The sequence below is a fragment of the Temnothorax americanus genome, unplaced genomic scaffold (assembly GCF_048541705.1).
Source record: "Temnothorax americanus isolate GAGA-0224 unplaced genomic scaffold, ASM4854170v1 Scaffold43, whole genome shotgun sequence".
Taxonomy (NCBI): Eukaryota; Metazoa; Arthropoda; class Insecta; order Hymenoptera; family Formicidae; genus Temnothorax; species Temnothorax americanus.
The window spans coordinates 496,501-515,000 of NW_027509581.1; the positions used below are offsets into that span (position 1 = coordinate 496,501).

At 34.1% G+C, this 18,500-nt stretch overlaps 3 protein-coding genes across 9 annotated transcripts in view; 2 read left to right on the top strand and 1 right to left on the bottom strand.

The window, feature by feature from the left end:
- LOC143903105 (phytanoyl-CoA dioxygenase, peroxisomal-like) overlaps window positions 1–3,431 on the top strand; it is a 57,616-nt gene extending 54,185 nt beyond the window's left edge. For 3 of the 5 annotated variants that reach the window (XM_077416508.1, XM_077416505.1, XM_077416504.1), the window contains exons 2-6: window positions 778–976; window positions 1,586–1,822; window positions 1,900–2,095; window positions 2,172–2,336; window positions 2,434–3,431. In XM_077416508.1, the coding sequence (XP_077272634.1) occupies window positions 840–976; window positions 1,586–1,822; window positions 1,900–2,095; window positions 2,172–2,336; window positions 2,434–2,571 (873 nt within the window). In that variant the 5' untranslated portion in view covers window positions 778–839 and the 3' untranslated portion in view covers window positions 2,572–3,431. The remainder of the gene's footprint in view (window positions 1–777; window positions 977–1,585; window positions 1,823–1,899; window positions 2,096–2,171; window positions 2,337–2,433) is intronic. The other 2 variants (XM_077416507.1, XM_077416506.1) reach the window with 1 other exon arrangement.
- On the bottom strand, window positions 2,650–6,199 carry LOC143903104 (SREBP regulating gene protein). Of its 3 annotated transcripts, none has more exons than XM_077416502.1 (4): window positions 5,552–6,199; window positions 5,212–5,441; window positions 3,116–3,331; window positions 2,650–2,991 (listed from the first exon to the last, which is right to left on the bottom strand). In XM_077416502.1, exons 1-4 carry the CDS (start codon window positions 5,664–5,666, stop codon window positions 2,650–2,652), a joined length of 903 nt encoding a protein of 300 aa, XP_077272628.1. In that variant the 5' UTR covers window positions 5,667–6,199. The 3 variants fall into 3 exon arrangements, with proteins under 3 accessions (XP_077272628.1, XP_077272627.1, XP_077272629.1); XM_077416501.1 differs by having other exon boundaries at window positions 5,212–5,445; window positions 5,556–6,195; XM_077416503.1 differs by having other exon boundaries at window positions 5,212–5,445; window positions 5,533–5,674.
- Window positions 6,200–16,164: 9,965 nt separating this feature from the next.
- The window catches only part of LOC143903120 (uncharacterized), a 30,255-nt gene continuing 27,919 nt past the window's right edge, over window positions 16,165–18,500 (top strand). Inside the window, exon 1 of the mRNA XM_077416534.1 lies at window positions 16,165–16,584. Coding sequence (XP_077272660.1) covers window positions 16,528–16,584 — 57 coding nt within the window. The 5' untranslated portion in view covers window positions 16,165–16,527. The remainder of the gene's footprint in view (window positions 16,585–18,500) is intronic.

Below are 18,500 nucleotides of genomic sequence, written 5' to 3' on the forward strand. Positions count from 1 at the left end.
TTAAGAAGATATTGATTCACCCTTCTTGATAAATTCGGCGGTGGAGTAACAAGATTTGCTACATTCTTTCAGAAGAAGGGTGCGATCGGGACAACCCAGCACGCATGTCCAAAATCGGGACATAAAACGTCTTAAAGATGTCTAAAAGACGTCTTGCGTCCCGATTTTGGACATAGTGCTGTCTAGGAAAGCACATTGCATAATTTAAAATAAAAGAAAATTTTCTAAATGATTATTGTGTAAAAACCGATGCTTTGGCTAATCTGTGGTCACATGTTTTTCTCGATTGGAGCGGAACATAATGAAAAATATTAGAAAGATTATTATAGTCAACCATAAACCGATTCCTATACGACCTATAAATATATGAATTACGGAATGCTTGCTGAAGCCATCGCGTAATACGATATTCCCTCAACGAATATGATAAATATTCATAAAGTGAGAATTGCAAGCGAGACCAGGTTGGAACCTTTTCGCGTTGCATTATATTCGTTTAAACAATGTGAAATTCCTGGGGGATACGTGACACGACGGAACAAGTACGTTTGAATAACTCCGCAAACAGCTATATGTAGTCCTTGTCTCGCGAATCGATAATCATCAATGATGATGCAGATGGAAACGACATTAGCCAGTTGTCTTTTTTTCTCACACGCTTTCTTTCTCAGAGATTTGTAAAAAAATCCTTTTTTACGTTATAAATAATAAATAATCGATTTGTATCTTATCAAAAAAGTAATTTTTAAATCATATATCAAATTTCGTTTGTTTTAGAATAGCAAGTAGAAGAGAAGCTGCCAAGTCGATTTTAAAAGCACTGGATAAAAAATTCAATAATGACGTCAAATTTGCGTTACACAAAAGATGTCCTCAATCGTCTTACGATGAAACAAAGGATGTTCTATGAGAAGAATGGATATTTAGTATTTCCTCACCTCATACCGCAAGATGTGCTTGATAAATGTCATAAAAGGTATATTTAGCTTGTAAGTCAAAGTTCTACCGCGATGTCATTTTTTTTTAGTGTTTCGAGTTGCTGGAAATCTAGCTAGTTTTGTACAATGAATTTATAAGAAGAATATCGTTCGTGTATGTCAAATAAATAAATATATAAAAGTTACTAGCGTTCCTTTGACCATTGCATTTTTTGCAAAACGCATAAAATGATATGTTTATTCAATGTATGTAGATGCGCACGTATTATTATAAAAAGTCTTTAAATTGCAAATTGCTGCAGAAATTAATCGGAATAATATATCTTGTGGACAGCCCATACTAGGAGTAACTCGGTAATCTAGCAGTGTATTGAAATGTTCGATGTTTCGGTAAATTTGCTGACTGATATTAACGTGCGCTCAAATACTGCGACTGGCTATGGCTATAATGTCACAGATTATCGATTATTCAATATCTAGAATATCGGTATTACACAATAAATTGCCGATGTTCCGTTTTTACGGGTATCGATCACGTGCGCGAATTTCAATGGTTAGTCGCGTCTCAATATTTTGTACATTGAAAAAGGATCGAAGGATCCGTCTTAAACGTTATGTACTCGAATAAAACTCTTAATTTTTTTTAGATTTGATGAAGTCATCGAAGGCAAGACTCCACGAGAGGGAATAACAGTGATGTATGATGTAAAGGACAGAAAATCGGTAAATAAGATACAGGATATACATACGGACTCAGTATTCCGTCATTATATGGAGCATAAGAAGATCCTCGACATAGTTGAGTGTTTTACGGGACCAAACATCTTGGCGATTCATAGTATGCTCATCGCAAAACCACCCGATGTAGGATTTGGAAGTTCAAAGTAATCGTTAAAAAAATCTTGAATTATCAGCAGTTATTTGATACAACGCGGCTAACAAACGTGACGTGTTCTCTTAGGCACCCGCCGCATCAAGACCTGTATTACTTTCCGTTCCGACCAGCCGATCGTATAGTAGCTGCATGGACAGCCATGGAACCCTGCGATAATGTAAACGGATGTCTCTACGTATCGCCTGGAACACACATTGTAGGGAACTTGTTCCCGCATGATTATCCTGAGGGAGCGGTGAACAAGTTTTATCATGGCATACAAGTAAGATATTTCCTTAGTTCGTCTTATTTGCTGAGGTGTCAATCGTTTCATAATTAACATTTTACTTTTACTGAAGAATTTGCCTACGGCCTTCAATCGTTGGGTGAATCTCGAGATGCAACCCGGCGACACGGTATTCTTCCATCCGTTGCTCATTCACGGATCCGGCATTAACAAATCCCAGAGAACAAGACGGGCAATTTCCTGTCATTACGCAGCAGCCGAATGTAATATTATTGATGTACGTAGACAATAAGTAATTGCCAGTTTATTATCGCGAACCGAAAACGCGAATCTGAGAAATGTAACGAATAAGATGTGTTCATGTTTTTGTTTAGGACGATCCACTTCAGGACACCATCAGGAATGAGGTTTTAGAGTTAATGAAGAAAAAATATCCTTCCATACAGATGACATACTCGGACATATGGCGCTTCAAATCCTCGCTCGTGCGTGGTCTTCAATCCTCTTATTAAAAATAGTTGTACATCAAACTATCGATTTATATTGTATCACGACGGCTATTATTTTATGATGGTAATATTTAGATAACATTAGCATAAGACCGATGCAGATAATGTGGGGTTGAGTAAATAGGGGTAATATTCGGGAGAGGGGTAGGCAAGTAACGTCACTACAGAAGAAGAAGTAACGACAACGGCGGGATTGTCGCCGTTATTATTTAATGAATTAATGTTGCGCCGATATCGTTGTGTGATAAAACAGTGCTTCGCGAGGGGATCTTTGTAAGTGTTCTCGTGTCGCACACTGGAACTCGAGGTGCGACAAGCGGCCAAACAAATCTGAAAGCGATCCGAATTGCGAATAGGCATTCTTCCTACGTCTTTTTGTACTTTTGCAGAGTTCGATAATACGTCCTTCCGACTTTTTATTTGCTGGAACAAATTTAGACAATGATAAAAATAATAATTCTCTTTTAGATATTGTTAAACTTTTGTATGGTTTAAATGATATGGTATGAGAAAAAAATACAGTTTTATAGAATCAATAACAACTTACCTTGTCGGGATGCAAACAGCAGGACACGCAATACTCGTAAATGGTACAGCACCCTTGAGGATTGCACGTTTTGCAGCTGTATCTTTCCCTTCTAGCCATAGACAGTGACTCTTCATTTTTTGGAGTCTGTATCTGCTCTATCGTACAACATCCATTCGATAGAACTTCGTGTCTCGAACATACGACACCACGATCATCAACTATCAAGCCTCTTCCCTGATAAAAATAAAATATATACTACAAAATACTCATAAAAATAAACAGAATTTGTTTAGCATGTCTATTATCACATTAAATAACTTTGTCTTCAATACCATTTTTATATCAGTATGTTATTATTTTAATACGCTACTTAACACTAGAACTACCAAGGGGGTCGAAATGACTTATTTGACATTTTCTTATAATTATTACTCATTTTTTAAACATCTTAATTTCTGAAACAATAAAAACTCGTTTGCTTCGACCAATCTGGCAATCTTTATTATCAAGCACAACGCATTTCGACCGAGATTCCGGTCCTTATCTTGCAACCATGAATTTAATTGGCTTAGTCCCAGTATTTTACACAGTGAGAAACATTTCAAGAAGAGAGAGATCGCGGAAATGATATTTATTAAGAAAGACAACACTATTAATTCACAGAAGGACACGGATAACCTTCCGTGTATATATGACAAAATAATAACTTTAATGTAAGCGCTTTCCGTTATCCCCTTCTTTGTTTTTCACTTAGTCGTCCGTTGTCATCTCGAGTGAACACACCGCTCAATACGACTGTAATTTAATTTGTGATTTTATTAATTGACACACAGAATATGTAAGCATTGCTCTTTTTATTTTTCTTTTTATTTTATTCTTTTTAATCTAAATTTCTTTTTATTTATTTTATTTTATTTATTTTATTTATTTTTTCTCTCAACTTTTTTTAACTACTCATTGTTATATTCTATTGTTCCTTTGTTTCTCTGTGTCAGTTTGTTGACTTATTGCTGCCACATTTGTACAATGAAGTGTTCTGCAAGCGTTTAATGGACTGTTGCACTTGATAAAGACCGGAATCTCGGTCGAAACGCGTTGTGCTTGATAATAAAGATTGCCAGATTGGTCGAAGCAAACGAGTTTTTATTGTTTTATCACTTACTGGCGAAGGAAAAGGATTTTATTATATTAATTTCTGAAGTTGTCCATAACTTTTATTTAAATCAGATGATTTTTTTCTAAGATTTCAATGTAGTATACCAAGATATAGGACAGGTCATTTTGACCCGTCAACAAAATGTCGGTAAAATTTTGATTACATTCACATTTTTGAAGTTTCTTATGAAGTTTTTTTTAAGATTCTTTCAGTACTAGAAATATATTCGTCCTGGTATACCTAGGTATAATACATAGAAATCTTACAAAATATGCCATATGCAAGATGTAATGTAGGGACACCTGGCAAACTATTTCATCTGAAATGTATTGCTGTAACATAGAAATATTACAAAATACGTCAAACTATTTATCAAAAATGTATTGCTATTGTGTTTGGTTTACGGGAAATGAAAAAATATGACGGGTCAATGTAAAAGACAGTGTTTGTCCTAGATTGCATATAGCGGAACCTGTCTTACAATTAAAAAGATAGAGAGCAAAAGAGAGAAAAGAAAGGGATGTATGTACAAGCAAATAAGCGTAAAACAAGCGCATTCGTCGTAGCTGGTGTCGAGTTCTGTTCCATCATAAAGTTTATAACTTGCTTTCTTCGAAATGACTGATTTTCGAGTTGTTGAAATGTGAAGTATTGAAATCTATATTTTAATACGAGAGTAAAAATGTGTACAAATCATAATTTAGAATTGCACTTCAGATTGCATACAAATATACATTTTTTTCTTCATCATGTTTTTTCGAAAATAAGTCATTTTAATCCCTTCGGTAGAAATAGGTATAATCTTCGATAGTTCTAGCGTTAATTATATTTTTCATTAATCGTAATGAAATGTTTATTTCTCTCTTTGAAAAATCAAATAGCTGGCGTCCAATTATAGTTTGCCTACAACTACAACTCATATTGGACAGTCATACTTGGTGTTAATACAAATGCTTACTTGAATAGAATTGCGACAAGTCTGAGCAGAAACGTCGCTGTCATTTAAATTAGATGCATCCATATCTTCTGCGATATCATTAGCCGCTTGATCAAGAATTTCCACCTGCCACAATAGAGATTTATCAGACGCTCTTAGCTCTTCTAGAGTGTTATCGTCAGGTATCAGTTCGTTGTTATCATTGATCATCATGGGATCCATATCGAGATCATTGTCCAGATTTGGCGGCCCTTTCTGTAAAGAAAATGACAAAGCCTTCTGTAATAAGAGTTATAACGACAATACCATACAGTCCCAGCCGGATCATCGACGTAATCTGACCTCGGCGATATAAATGTACCTGCCTTTTCATTTCGGAGCAACGAAAAGGCACAATACGTCAGCGACAGGACGAAAATGAGTCCAAGAACGAGACGTCGTCTAAGCAATCGGATCAGGCTCGTGCAGCTTGACATCCTTTCTGCGTTCCGCTTATACGCTTCTCCTCACCAAAATCGCCTTGAATTCGCCGGACATAGTACTCGCGGGACGATCATTGGGACGTGCTGTGTAGAAGATACCGCGTGCGACCGCGAGAAGGCTTCGGCTAGTTCGGCTTCGCAACGAGGACATCGAAACGCGATCGCAGATCCACAGAGATACGCAGAAATCGATGCGAGGGAGAAGGTTAGGTTTACTCCGAAAGTTCGTGGAACACTATAAACATTATTTTGCCGAGTTCACGCATGCTGTCGGTTTCATCGCAACGAGGATAAGCGATCGAACGGCTTCTAGGGATTACTGTCTTGTTGATCGAACGAGTTTCGTTAATTATGAGCCAGCGAACAAACACGCGGTGATGAGCGGCGATGCGCGATGGCCACGATGCACGATGTGGATATGGATATGATGTATACACTGATGTATACACAGATGACAGATGATATAATAAAAATGATGTAATAAGATTACATCATGGATGATGGATGTGCATTTGATGTGATATGCCCATTGCCCTGATTGCCCAATGCCTATTGGGTTCGTTCAGGTTCGTTGACTTGTTGAAATATGGCCGCGTTCAGCAGACACAACTGTTGAGGTTGAGTGTCGTCTTATCAACACGCTACGCTGATTTGCTCGGTCTAAAAGTAAGAGCCAATCACGTTCGATCGCTACTGAGCGGTTTGTTCTGCTGAACGCGCCCATAGTTTTAATTGAGGCAACACGGTACGCTAGTATACGCTGTGTGATGTCCCGTGTCCCGTGAATGAAATTTTTACAATTTTACCTCTTTTTTCAAAAATTCTTTTAGAATTATTAATTATAATCCTCATTTATTAATTATCTTTATCTTTATAACTTATTTCAGCCATTTGTCTCTATCTTTATAAATAATAATACTTAAAGGTCTATCCAGACAAACTTGCATAGGTGCATAACAATTAATATGCATAAAGAAACGGATTGGTCTATTTCCTTATTCACATGCATATGGACCAATCAATTCTCTTATGCTTATGTTTATATGCGCTATGCAAGTTTGTCTGTATTGACCTTTAGGAGCCACACATCGATCCCGTTGAAGTAAAATGTTATAATTTATAAGATAGTCTTAAAAGACGTCCCTGATAAAAAATTTTTAGTTTTTTTAGCTTTTTTTTAATGTACATAATTATATATGTACACAGGCTCCTTAAATTAAAAGGGTTAAACTCTATACTTATCTGCATTGATGATGAATGTATCAAATAACTCGGACGTCGCAATCACCTTTCTCCGAAACTTTACCATGCGATAAATATTAATTTAAGCGCGACTTGTCAGCATCGAAACGTCGGCGTCGGCAGGATTCAAAGAGCATAAAAATATCTAGTTTCATCGTCGGCGACGAAGCATCCGGTTGATAACGCCAGATAACGCAAAGAAAATACTCAGGTTACCAGTCGCAATTCACAAACTCTTTGCTTACATTACTGGATGATCTAAGCTGTTTCGGGAGAGCTGCCGGTTAAATAATTCTAACATTTGAATAAAAACCACGTGTTCAGCTGGGAACACACCATTATATAACTCCTTCAGTTATTCTTTTCATTCAGCAGTCAGTCATTTCTTTACTTATTAGCTTTAGTGCACTTACTTTTCGAGATCAGCCTCTAAAGAGCTACGCCGGCTTGACTGTCTTATTTTTGATGATCCCCCTCACGAGGAGGTTTCTCCAGAACGAGGAAACCATAATATACTATAGCGACTGTATATGTATAATATATAAGTCAATTATAACTTTAATACATCAAGCGAGCAATGTCTGTAAAATACATTCCGTTTCCTTTATTGTATTTGAATTATACAGGGTGGCCTATTTTAAAAGAGGCAGGCAAATATCTTGAAAAATATGAAAACGGAAAAACGTTTCGAACAAAAGTTGTTTGGCTCAAAAGGGGACATAATTAAGATGGTGCCATTGGTTTGACCTTGGATGGTCGTTTAAAGTTCACGTGAACGACACCCAGACAGCACACAATATCCTATGGATGTTCATATTATGTCCAGAATGCCTAATGGACGTTATATGAATATTTATAGAATATTGGTGCTATATATCGGGGACCTTTAATTTCTTAAATGGAAACCCCTATTTTTCAATACATATTATTCTTGTAGCTAATCTTGAGAGTTTTTCAAAACACTATAATAAAGTATTTTTTCATTAAGAACTTTTGGAATTATAAGGCTTGAAAATTCTAGTATTTTGACATAAAATACAAAATATCTTGTAAAACATTGTTTTCGCTAATATTACCTTAATACTTTTATGCACAGAATAATAAGACGAATCAATTGGTACAAAAAAAAGACATAGTTGCTTTTAAGAAAAAGTATGCAGATGCGTGTTGCAAATTACATATTTGCAGGGGTAGAATTTCCCGGGGAGTGCTATAAATTGTATAGTTTTTTGTTACCGATCTTTTTGGGAACTGGTATATTTTTGGAAATCGGTTACAAAATTTTCCAGAGAGAGAGAGACAAAGAAAGAGAGGGAGAGAGAGAGAGAAAGAGAGAGAGAGAGAGAGAAAGAGAGAGAAACTATTTGCGTGTCTTATTACATATATGTCCTCCGGGGCGAAGCCCGGGTAACCAGCTAGTATAAATATAATAGCTTCAATAGTTTTTTTTTAACATTTAAATTCATATTGCACTAATTATTGCACAAAATAAATTATTTTATCCCTGCACATACATATATCCACTTATTTACATAATTAATTTTGTCCTACCGGTCTTAATCTATATATTTGTCATCGGACAAATCTGAGCTTAAAAAACTTCCAACAGTTGCAAAATAAACGTTCTGTTGAACGTGGCTATTGAAAGAACGTACGTTTATATGTTTGTTTTATTTTAAAGAACTTTCTGAATTGGTGCACATCAGTAGGGGAGATCGCGGGGCTCGTTTGGCACAGTTTTCACAATTTTGGCATTTGATTTTTTAAACAATTATTTATCATGATTAAACAGTACTAATATGATAGAGAGAACCTTTCTCTACATTTTCATACCAAGAATGATCCTTTATACTGTATAGTTTCTTTGTAATAAGTGAAATACGAACATGCTGCATTGTAGCCAGCTTGCCCCGATAGTAGGGTAAGTTAAAAAAAAGTAATTCAATAATAAAAATAAGTAAAAATGCAATTAAAAAAATAGAAAATATTCGAATTTTTTCTTTATCTATAGATCGAAATTTCAGGATTGCTGTCTATAAATTTATCAAATTTTTTGATAGCCATCGGTCTGTTATTTAAAAAAAATTATTTTTGAAAAAAAATGAAGAGAAAGTCCCTTAAAAAATCGAAGTTATTAAAATTCCATCTTTACCAATGGCTTAAAAATTTCGAAATTAAGTCTAGGATTTGTGAGATTTTTTTGGAAAAAATTAAAACAGTTGCATTGAGAAAAAAAATATTTTTTACTTATATATATATACATATATCTCCGGTGTTATAGCATCTTTCGCTTTCCGGTTCCCAGTTTCCAGCCCTTCCTGACCTGGAAAACTTGGATTTTTAGCACTTTGTTAATAAATCGCCGTGGAAGTAACAAGCACTGAAATATTTCATAGCGGTCGACGGCTATGGGTGGACCAACTGCTTAACGTCTCTTCCAAAAGACGGAGCCCAGTTTTCCCATCCAGAGCTCCCTCTCTCCGCTAGATGGGAGGGGATGGCATTTTTGCTGAGAAATTTCTCGGTAGCCTAACGGGATTCGAATCCGGTTTTCCGGTTTACGAATCTGGCACTCTACCCACCAGACCACCCGTTATTTTTTACTTAAATCTTAAAAAAAAGTCATATATTATCCATTAAAAATTTTTTTGATATTTTTGCTTCCTCATAGAGGAAGCTTTGTAATGGTGAAAAATTTTTTTTTCGAGATTTTGATGGAAATAGGTTTAGAATGTTCTAAAATGTCGAAGAATCATATTAGTAAAAAATGTCCGGAAGTATGTATGTATGTGTGTGTGTGTGTGTGTGTGTACGGATTTTTGTACACGCATCTACTTCTACAATTTTTTAGATACCAGTTTGAATTTTTGCACACAAATAGAGTATCATAGAAAGTATGTCCTCCTCAAATTTTATTGAAATCGGTCTACCGGTATAGATTTTATGCAGATTTTCCTTTTTTTGAAAAATGTGTTTTACGCTGCCGCTTTCTCAATATTTGAGATAGCGATTTATTTTTAATTTTATTATATTTTTCAGTTTTTTCTACCCCTATTTCATATATAATTCATTAAAATTTGATTGATCAGATCTCGTATTACACACATTTGAAATTTCGAAGAATTTGTACATACATAGAAGCTTTATAAAACTTGATCTGATCAACCAAATTTTAACCAATTATATATGAAATAGGGGTAGAAAAAAGACTGGAAAATATAATAGAATTAAAAATAAATCGCTATCTCAAATATTTATAATATCGGACTGATTTTTTTTATCGATAAAGTATTATTTTAGTTTTTAAGTGGACAAGTATTTTTAGTATTTTTTAGTGAATGTATATAATTATTTACGCAGTCCCCAAAAGAGTTAAGTGTGAAATCAGAACCTTTGCTAACAAAGCTTCCTCTATGAGGAAGCCAAAACAAATAAATACCGATAATTATACCTCGAATAAAATAAAAACTTGCACACTTAGGAACTATGAGGAAGCAATGTGCAAGTTTCTACTTGCACAATTAAAAACTACGAGGAAACAATGTGCAAGTTTCTACTTGTTTTATTTTTAAAAAGTGCAGTAAAAAAACGAAAAAAAGTTTACCTTTTTTTTACAATATCTTTTTTTTTCTTAAAATTACAGGCATTTAAAATTTTAAACTGCATTAAAAAAAAAATCCATAACTTAAGTATGGGTAAAAATAAAAATTAAAAAAAAATCATGAAAGCTACTTTTATTTAATAAAAACATAAAAAAATGTCCGCCAAATCAAAAATGGTCGAGGAAAATTTTCGGTGATTTGGCGTGAAATGTCCCATATAAATTGCATTTATGCACACGAGTCAATATTTAAAAAATATTGACTTTCACCACTATGGCTTTAACCCCTCCATATATATACAATGTTTTTCAAATGTATTTATCACCGTCACCTTCGATAAGAAGATGCGAACAGAACGTGTTGTGTAAAGAATTGAGTTCATAAGCGGACACGGATAGCGTGTGTACAGAGGCGTTTGTAATTATTTCTCAAAAATAGTGTTTTTCGAGAAATAATTTTATTATATATAGAATTCGTAAAAAAAGATAATCTTTTATTTGGTGATAAAAACTTTTCAAAATTTTGAAATAGTTATTTGTGCAACAAGTGCTGTAAGATGAAAATTCCCGGGTGCAGTTACCGCACCCGTGAATTTTCATCATTACGTACGGCTTGCACACCCTATTTTATGTTGCAAGTGCATGGAAAGTGGTCTACGCACGCGTAGCGTGCGCAATGGCCACTTTCCATGCACGTGTTACATAAAAATGTTTAATGGTAGATATTAAAAAAAATAAAAAATTTTTTTTGCCATTATTTTAAGACATTCTTTAAACTATTCAATTTTTATTTTGCCATATATTTTCCTATCTTTTATATAATAGTTTTGGAGATATTTTCGGCTCGAAAGAGAAAAACCGATTCTTTTCAAATAAGTGTTTCCCCCTAAATATATATGATTGGGCACGTATAAAAAAATACGTGTCCCTTATTTTCGTTTTTCGTCTAGAGAACAACATATTGAACGCTCATCAAAATTGGAGAGTGAAACCCTTTTTATAATATTTCAAATCAGCTGCCATTTTTTTATCTTGTTATCTTGTTATCTGTCTTGTTATCTGTCTTGTTATTTTAATTTAAAAAACCTGTGGGAAAGATTAAATAGCTAGACAATTGTATGATAATAGAATGATAATAATAATAGATAATCAAAGATTGAAAATATATAAAAAAGCTTATAATGCAATATTAAATACCTTCCGGACTTCCACAAATTATTATAAAAAATATATTGATTTATAAATTATCTCGCAACATAAATCTTTGTCAGATATATCGCGCGTTAATACTTTCAAAGTCTAATCTAATTAAAAATTATACTTACAATATTTTTTAAAACAATCATGCAAATCTATAAGGTTGTAAGCGAAAAAAGTCAAAAAGTTTTAAAGTCAACTTTTATGCCACATCTATTCAATTAAAAAAATTAAATGTTAACGTTTGTTTTGTACGAGAGCAATGGAAGGCACGATAATTGTGGCCCCTTGATTTGATGGTGGTTTCTGGTAGTATTTTTTACGCTGAACAAAAAATTATATAGGTCTTATAGAGCTAACTGATGCTCTAGTTTTCGAGATATAAAGTTAAAAATAAATAATATGAATTCTTAAATAATACTTTAATAGTGTGTATAGACAGTACACAAGTAGGCGGCAAGCAGGGGTGGGTAGGGTGAATTTTGGTTTCCATGGAAAGTTGAAAACCCGATCCGTACACTAATAAACCTTGTTTCGCCCTATAAGCAAGCCCGGGTGAGGTGGGGTGGGATCATCTCATCCTAATGTCTTGCGTTGTTTACGTTTTTTGAATCGTAATCCGCCTGCGGCGGAGCCCCTCCCCCGCATAAGAAAACTAATCTAACTTTAAGCCTATTTCTAAAAACTTAAAATAAAAATTTGAAAATAGAGACAAATATTTTGATCATAGAATTTTTTCTACTATTTTTCCCGTGTGTCTCGTCAAAAATGCTTCTGAAAACCACACATTTCAAAAGGATCCAAAGTTATTGTAATTGTTCTTTTACTTTTAATTTTAATTTACTTTTAATTTAACATTGTATATCTCAAAAACTAAAGCAGTTAATCTTATAAGACCTATATAATTTTTTGTTCAGCGTAAAAAATACTACCAGAAACCATCGTCAAATCAAGGGGCCACAGTTATTGTAATTGTCTCTAATAGAAGGTTAAATAAACAAGAATTTAAATTCACATCTGGAGGATATGAATTTAATTCCTTTCTGAGAATCTGAGAATATAACGCTCGCAACGCTCTCATTTCATCCTTGTTGTTTGTCAAATGTTAAACAAGGACGAATGATGCTCGCGAGCGTTGTGAGCGTTAAGTTGAACGTACCCTAACAAATGCGATCGTCAGTAATGGAGGTAATGTGGAGGTAATATGGAGTAATGCGAGAGAGAGGTAAATTCTTCGCTATTTTATCCGAAATGGCGTATTGCGATAGCGTTATTGACAGGTCATAGATAAACACATTAATGTTAGATTAAAAAAGCTCCGATATACATGCGTGATGATAATGTTAGCCGAACAACGTAGCCTTTATTGATGCACGCAATTATGTGGCATTACCGTATATTAAAAGGGACTTAGCGACGACATTCGTCTCACATTAAATAAAGTAGGTCTGGACGCAGTTTATACTATACCTAAAAAACTTGATGTCATTATACTCATTAATTATTAGGAGAGGTAAAGACAGACTCGATACGGATCACTCTACTGAACTGGTTTATAGGATCAATTGCGATCAATTGCGAGACGAACGTCATTTACAAACACGCATAAAGGAACATTATAACGACATTAAAAAAGACGACAGCAACCACACTCTGTGGTCAGTAAGCATAGCGTTACATATATGGGCACGATTTCGACTGGTCTCCATTGTTGATAATACTATATAAAGAGAAGAACACCAGAAAACGTGAAGACATTTTTCATAAAAAGACAGACCGATACGATCAATTTTTAAAAAGACACGGATAATTTGAATCCCATTTATGACAATGTTATGGCGTTCGACCAATGTTTATGTTCACAACCCCTTCTGATGTTCTTCAATTTATTTATTAAATCCCGTCCGTCTATTTTTTTTTAAATGTTAGTCGCATGCTCGCCTCGACAACACATGCGCTACTTCTTACAACGACATAATGGTTTTAATTTGCGCATATATACTGCATCAATTCAAGTCACTACCATCGATATTCTACATCTTTATACACTTATGATTTTTTCGGTAAAAATCTTCATGGGTTTAACGTAAAAGTGATGGTTTTTTTTTATTAGTAGGTATTATATTGCTTTTAACTTTGCTCCGTTAATTTGAAAATATGACTTTAATTATGACCTTTTAGACCAAATTGCTTTGTAGACTACTTGATAAGGATCCGAAACAAGGATCGAAACGTTGTAACGTTTGTGTCAACTTTATACAATAGCCAATTGAGTCGAAATAAAACCTCTTATTATCGTTATTTTCAAGTTGCAAGCGCTCAAAAATAGGAAATTTTTTAAAATTAAAAAAAATGTTAATCCGATCAATTTTTTGTTTGTCTAGGTTTCTTTATTAACATTTTAGTACAAAATGTAATTTTTTTAAATTTATTTATTGAAAGTTTGTAAATCTCTTTTTTGCGAATTACTTCAAAAAATCTTTTCCTCCATGGCGACCATCCTACTAATTAATCTCTGAATAATCTGAAACAAAAAACCGAAGTGGGATATAATCTTCACATGTGTGGCTATCACGTAAACTAAAATAAAGCGAAAAAAAACTAGAAAGCAATGTTACGTCCTGTGGAATCCACGATTTCTTTCTTTCGTGGAAGTACTCTTATTCTAAGAAACAGGAAATCATAAACAGTGGTTATCGATTGGCGAGTTGATGTAAACCCGTTACATTCCCAAATGTCATAAAAAGAAAACAGACAATAGCAAATAACAGAAACCTTCCAGATGACTCGAACCAAATAAATTAAGATTTGTTTGTCGTACTCTAAGAGCCCTCAATAATTCCACGAAATGGGGCAACGAAAATTCAATTATCTTAACGGGGTATGGGTCACCATAAATTAAAACACCATAAGGATCTTGAGTGAACTCTTGAATCACGCGACTAAAAGGTCGCATTGATCTCGTGCTTTTTTAAACAGACGCCACAGTCATTCTGTCATATCTATCAACATCAAAACGTTCACATGTGTCATCTGTTTAGGAACACGGAAGTTAACCTCAGGGCTCAGATCCACGCTTTACAATAATTGATACCGATAAGACACTGAGGGATATTAGCTTTCACAATCAAAGAGCAGGGTGATAAAGAATTTTAAAATAAACTCGCCAATGTGTGTGTGTGTGTGTGTGTGTGTGTGTGTGGATAACCACTAAATAGAAATTGCATCATACATAACGACGATTTTTTGGTAACTTGTCAAGAGATAGGCGGAAAGCCGAAATCTATGTCACAATCAAAAGAAAACTCTACCAGTTAAAATCATCCTAAAGATTAAACCCACCCCCTTAAATTCCTATAAAAACCGTGACTCCACTTCCAGTACGACGCAGTTCGGAAACAGTACGACAACAGTTTGCAACGCAATTCGAAACACAGTTTGAAAGTACTATCACTGCCAGTCTTGACGCGTCTTGTTCTCGGTCTTGTTGGCTTTTCTTTCCAATCAAACTAAACTCTGTGTACGCGTCAAGTCTCAACACGAAATCACCTTGCCGACGGAAACCATTGTCGAGCCACATAATCCCGAGATCTTGAAACTCCGTCGAGAGAAGAAAACGCTAAATACTAGCAAGTATTAAGTTCCTCAAATTTTCTCTCGCATCTCTATCTTTTCCTACAAAAAGTCTATCGAATTCTTGGATTCTCGGATTTTATTTCTCAAATTTCATTTCGGCTACCGCAGATTCATAACGTATAATTGTATACATTTAAGCGCGACACTTTTATTTCTATTTTTATTTTAATTTCTTTAGTTGTGCGATTTAGTTTAATTGATTCGACACACACACACACACACACACACACATTTATTCAGCATTAGTATGCAAAAAATAATTTAAAACACACAAATGTATTTTTGGCGGTTAGGATATTAATTTTTACATAGATTCTTTCTCCATGAGAATCTCTTGCCCGAACACCTCCGCATAATGTAAAGCCCCTTGCACAATGCTAGGCAATAGGCAATAGGAACAGGGAATAGAAATCAGAAATCATGTATAAATGCAGAATAAACAGTGACACAGGCAATAGACACAGAGTTTCCGTCACGTTGGAAATTGTGTGCCTATTGCCTGTTGCACACAACCAATCATAGTATTCGAATTTTTTAGGATGTAATTAACGATTTTTTGGTTATTTCCTGTTCCTATTGCCTGTTGCCTGGCATTGTGCAAGGGGCTTAACACTCGCGGATATTCCATTCATTTCATACACACATACACGCCGTCTATATTTTAATTTGCCTGACTCTCAATCTGTACTATTTGTATTTGATTTTCTCTTTTTTATAATTAATGTTCGAATTGATTGTAAAAACTTAAGATATTTCTTAAGTTAAGACCTTGCCCTTTCAGCTCCTTACACCCTCAAGTCGCACATGGTCCGATCCTAGGTAATAGGGAATTCTTGACCTGAAATAGGATCGACTATCCCACCGCTTTCGGTAAGCGTCATAGCGTCTCGTAAGAACGTTGATCCATAACCGGAGCCATCGAAAAGTGCGTTCGACTCGAGGCAGTCGAGGCAGTCGAGGCAGTCGAGGCACGCGCCTAGTCTCGTCGAGACCGAGGACGTGTGCGGAAATGTGCGGACGTGTTTTGTCCTGAATAATTTTTTAGGAGTACTGATGCAATTAGTGCCAAGTTTGGATTGAATCTTTCAAATATGCTGAGCTTGGACTTCGTTGCTCGAGTCTGGATTAGATTTGACGACTAGTGGCCGAATTGAAACCGAGTGAGGGGATTGGAGTCATATGAAGAAAAAAGAAGAAGAAGAGACACGCGCCTCCGTGCGTGTACTCGAGATAACAGTAAGTATCTGTATTACACGTCGCGTCTTTTCATACCCCTACCTCTGGTTAGCCTTTCCTTCGCTTGCCAAAAATTCCCGCGAATCTCGAGGTTTGAACGCAACAGTAACAAAGTATTGTTCCAAACAATAAACATTGATGAGAAGTCAATTAATGGTATAGAATAATGTATTTCTATTTATATCTTTAATGGTTTTTTTGGTTTAGTGGTTATTTAACTACCATTAATTGAACAGAGTTTTGAATTAATGCTGGTAGGTAGGACAGTTTTTTTTTTTACCAAAATTCTGTAAAGGGATTATTTGGTACCAGGGATGTACAAAAAGGTCCCTGGGGTGTAGACAAAATAATCCCTAAGGATTATTTTTACTTCCAATGTATTAAGGATTGAATAAAGAACACAAAAATACATAGGTTAGTACATTATTTATTATCATAAAAAAAATATTATTATAATTAACGTAATTAAAATTGAAACACAATATTAAATTGGATGTGCAATTTCGAAAAGGGCATATCTCACATTTTTTTGTTTATAGGTTTTTTCACTAATATACATATATTCTAATTACATCTGCACATCTTTTTGGGCGAAAAGGGCACTCAATTTGCATCACCGATGTCAGGAATTCTGTCCAACAATAATTTCGAAAAAAGTACATCTCTATGACATGTGCCCTAATTCATTATTCTAATGATGTCACGAAACAATAGTTGTCGTTTTCGCTAAACATTATAAAATTACATGAAATGTTTCTGACATGATTTTTGCATTCTACACAGGGAAAAAAATATTCTTGATTTGAAAATATCTTTAGTTTTAACGTGGAAATCTTGAAATAAGATTATATTGCGTTAAACTTACGTGAAAAATATTTGCTTGAAGAAAACTTGCTTGAATGAAGTAATTATACAATAGTGCAACCCAAGGAAAAAAATGTTGAAATAAAAAGTTGAAATTCTTATAAGAAGATATAGATTGTTTCATATATAAACAAGATCTTATAAGAATTTCAACTTTTTATTTCAACATTTTTTTCTTGGGTGAACTACAGCAAGTTTTCTTCGTTTAACGCAATATAATCTCATCTCAAGATTTCCACGTTGAAACTGAAACTGAAGATATTTTCAAATCAAAAATAATCTTTTTCTCTGATGTGTATTTTTCTTGTCATACTCATTGTCAGCTAGTATTTGTCAATTAATACACATGTTTTTCTATTGTACCTTGTTGTTTTACTGTAGAATCCTCTGATTTTATACATTTTTATAAAATCATTATTTATTTATAAAAACTTTTTCCATGAATTGCAAAAAGGGCACATCTCGAAAATAAAATAGGCAAAAGAAATCATATAATAATACCTTAAAAATATTTTTTTTTAAATATTTTATTGTGATTTTTGACCCTAAAATGCAAATTGTAAAGTTTTGTATTACTGGGTACAATAGTTTTAAAAATCTTTTTTTTTTCATTATTGAAAAATTTTAATTTTTAGAGGTGTGCCTTTTTCGAAATTGTACATTTAATTAAAATTTTTGAACATTAAATAAAACTATGATTGTCGAGTAAATAAAAATTATAAAATTATAAAAAGAATGAAATAAAAAAAATGAAATAAAAAATTATAGAATTATACAATTATAAATCAATAAAATTATTTACCAAAGGAATTGGAGATACAAAAGTCACAAGAATAATCATCTAACACAAATAGGTTGGATTAAAATAATCCTGGGATCATTTATTTGTACATGCATGGAGGGATCATTTTGTCCCAAATGACATTTTGATATTAAAATCTAACGTAAAATTAAGGATGTATCATCGGTACAGTCTTAGATGTATAGGACATAATTTTCAAAGCGCTATCAAGTGGATCAAAATTTGTAAGAATATTCTTTACGTAAAATCA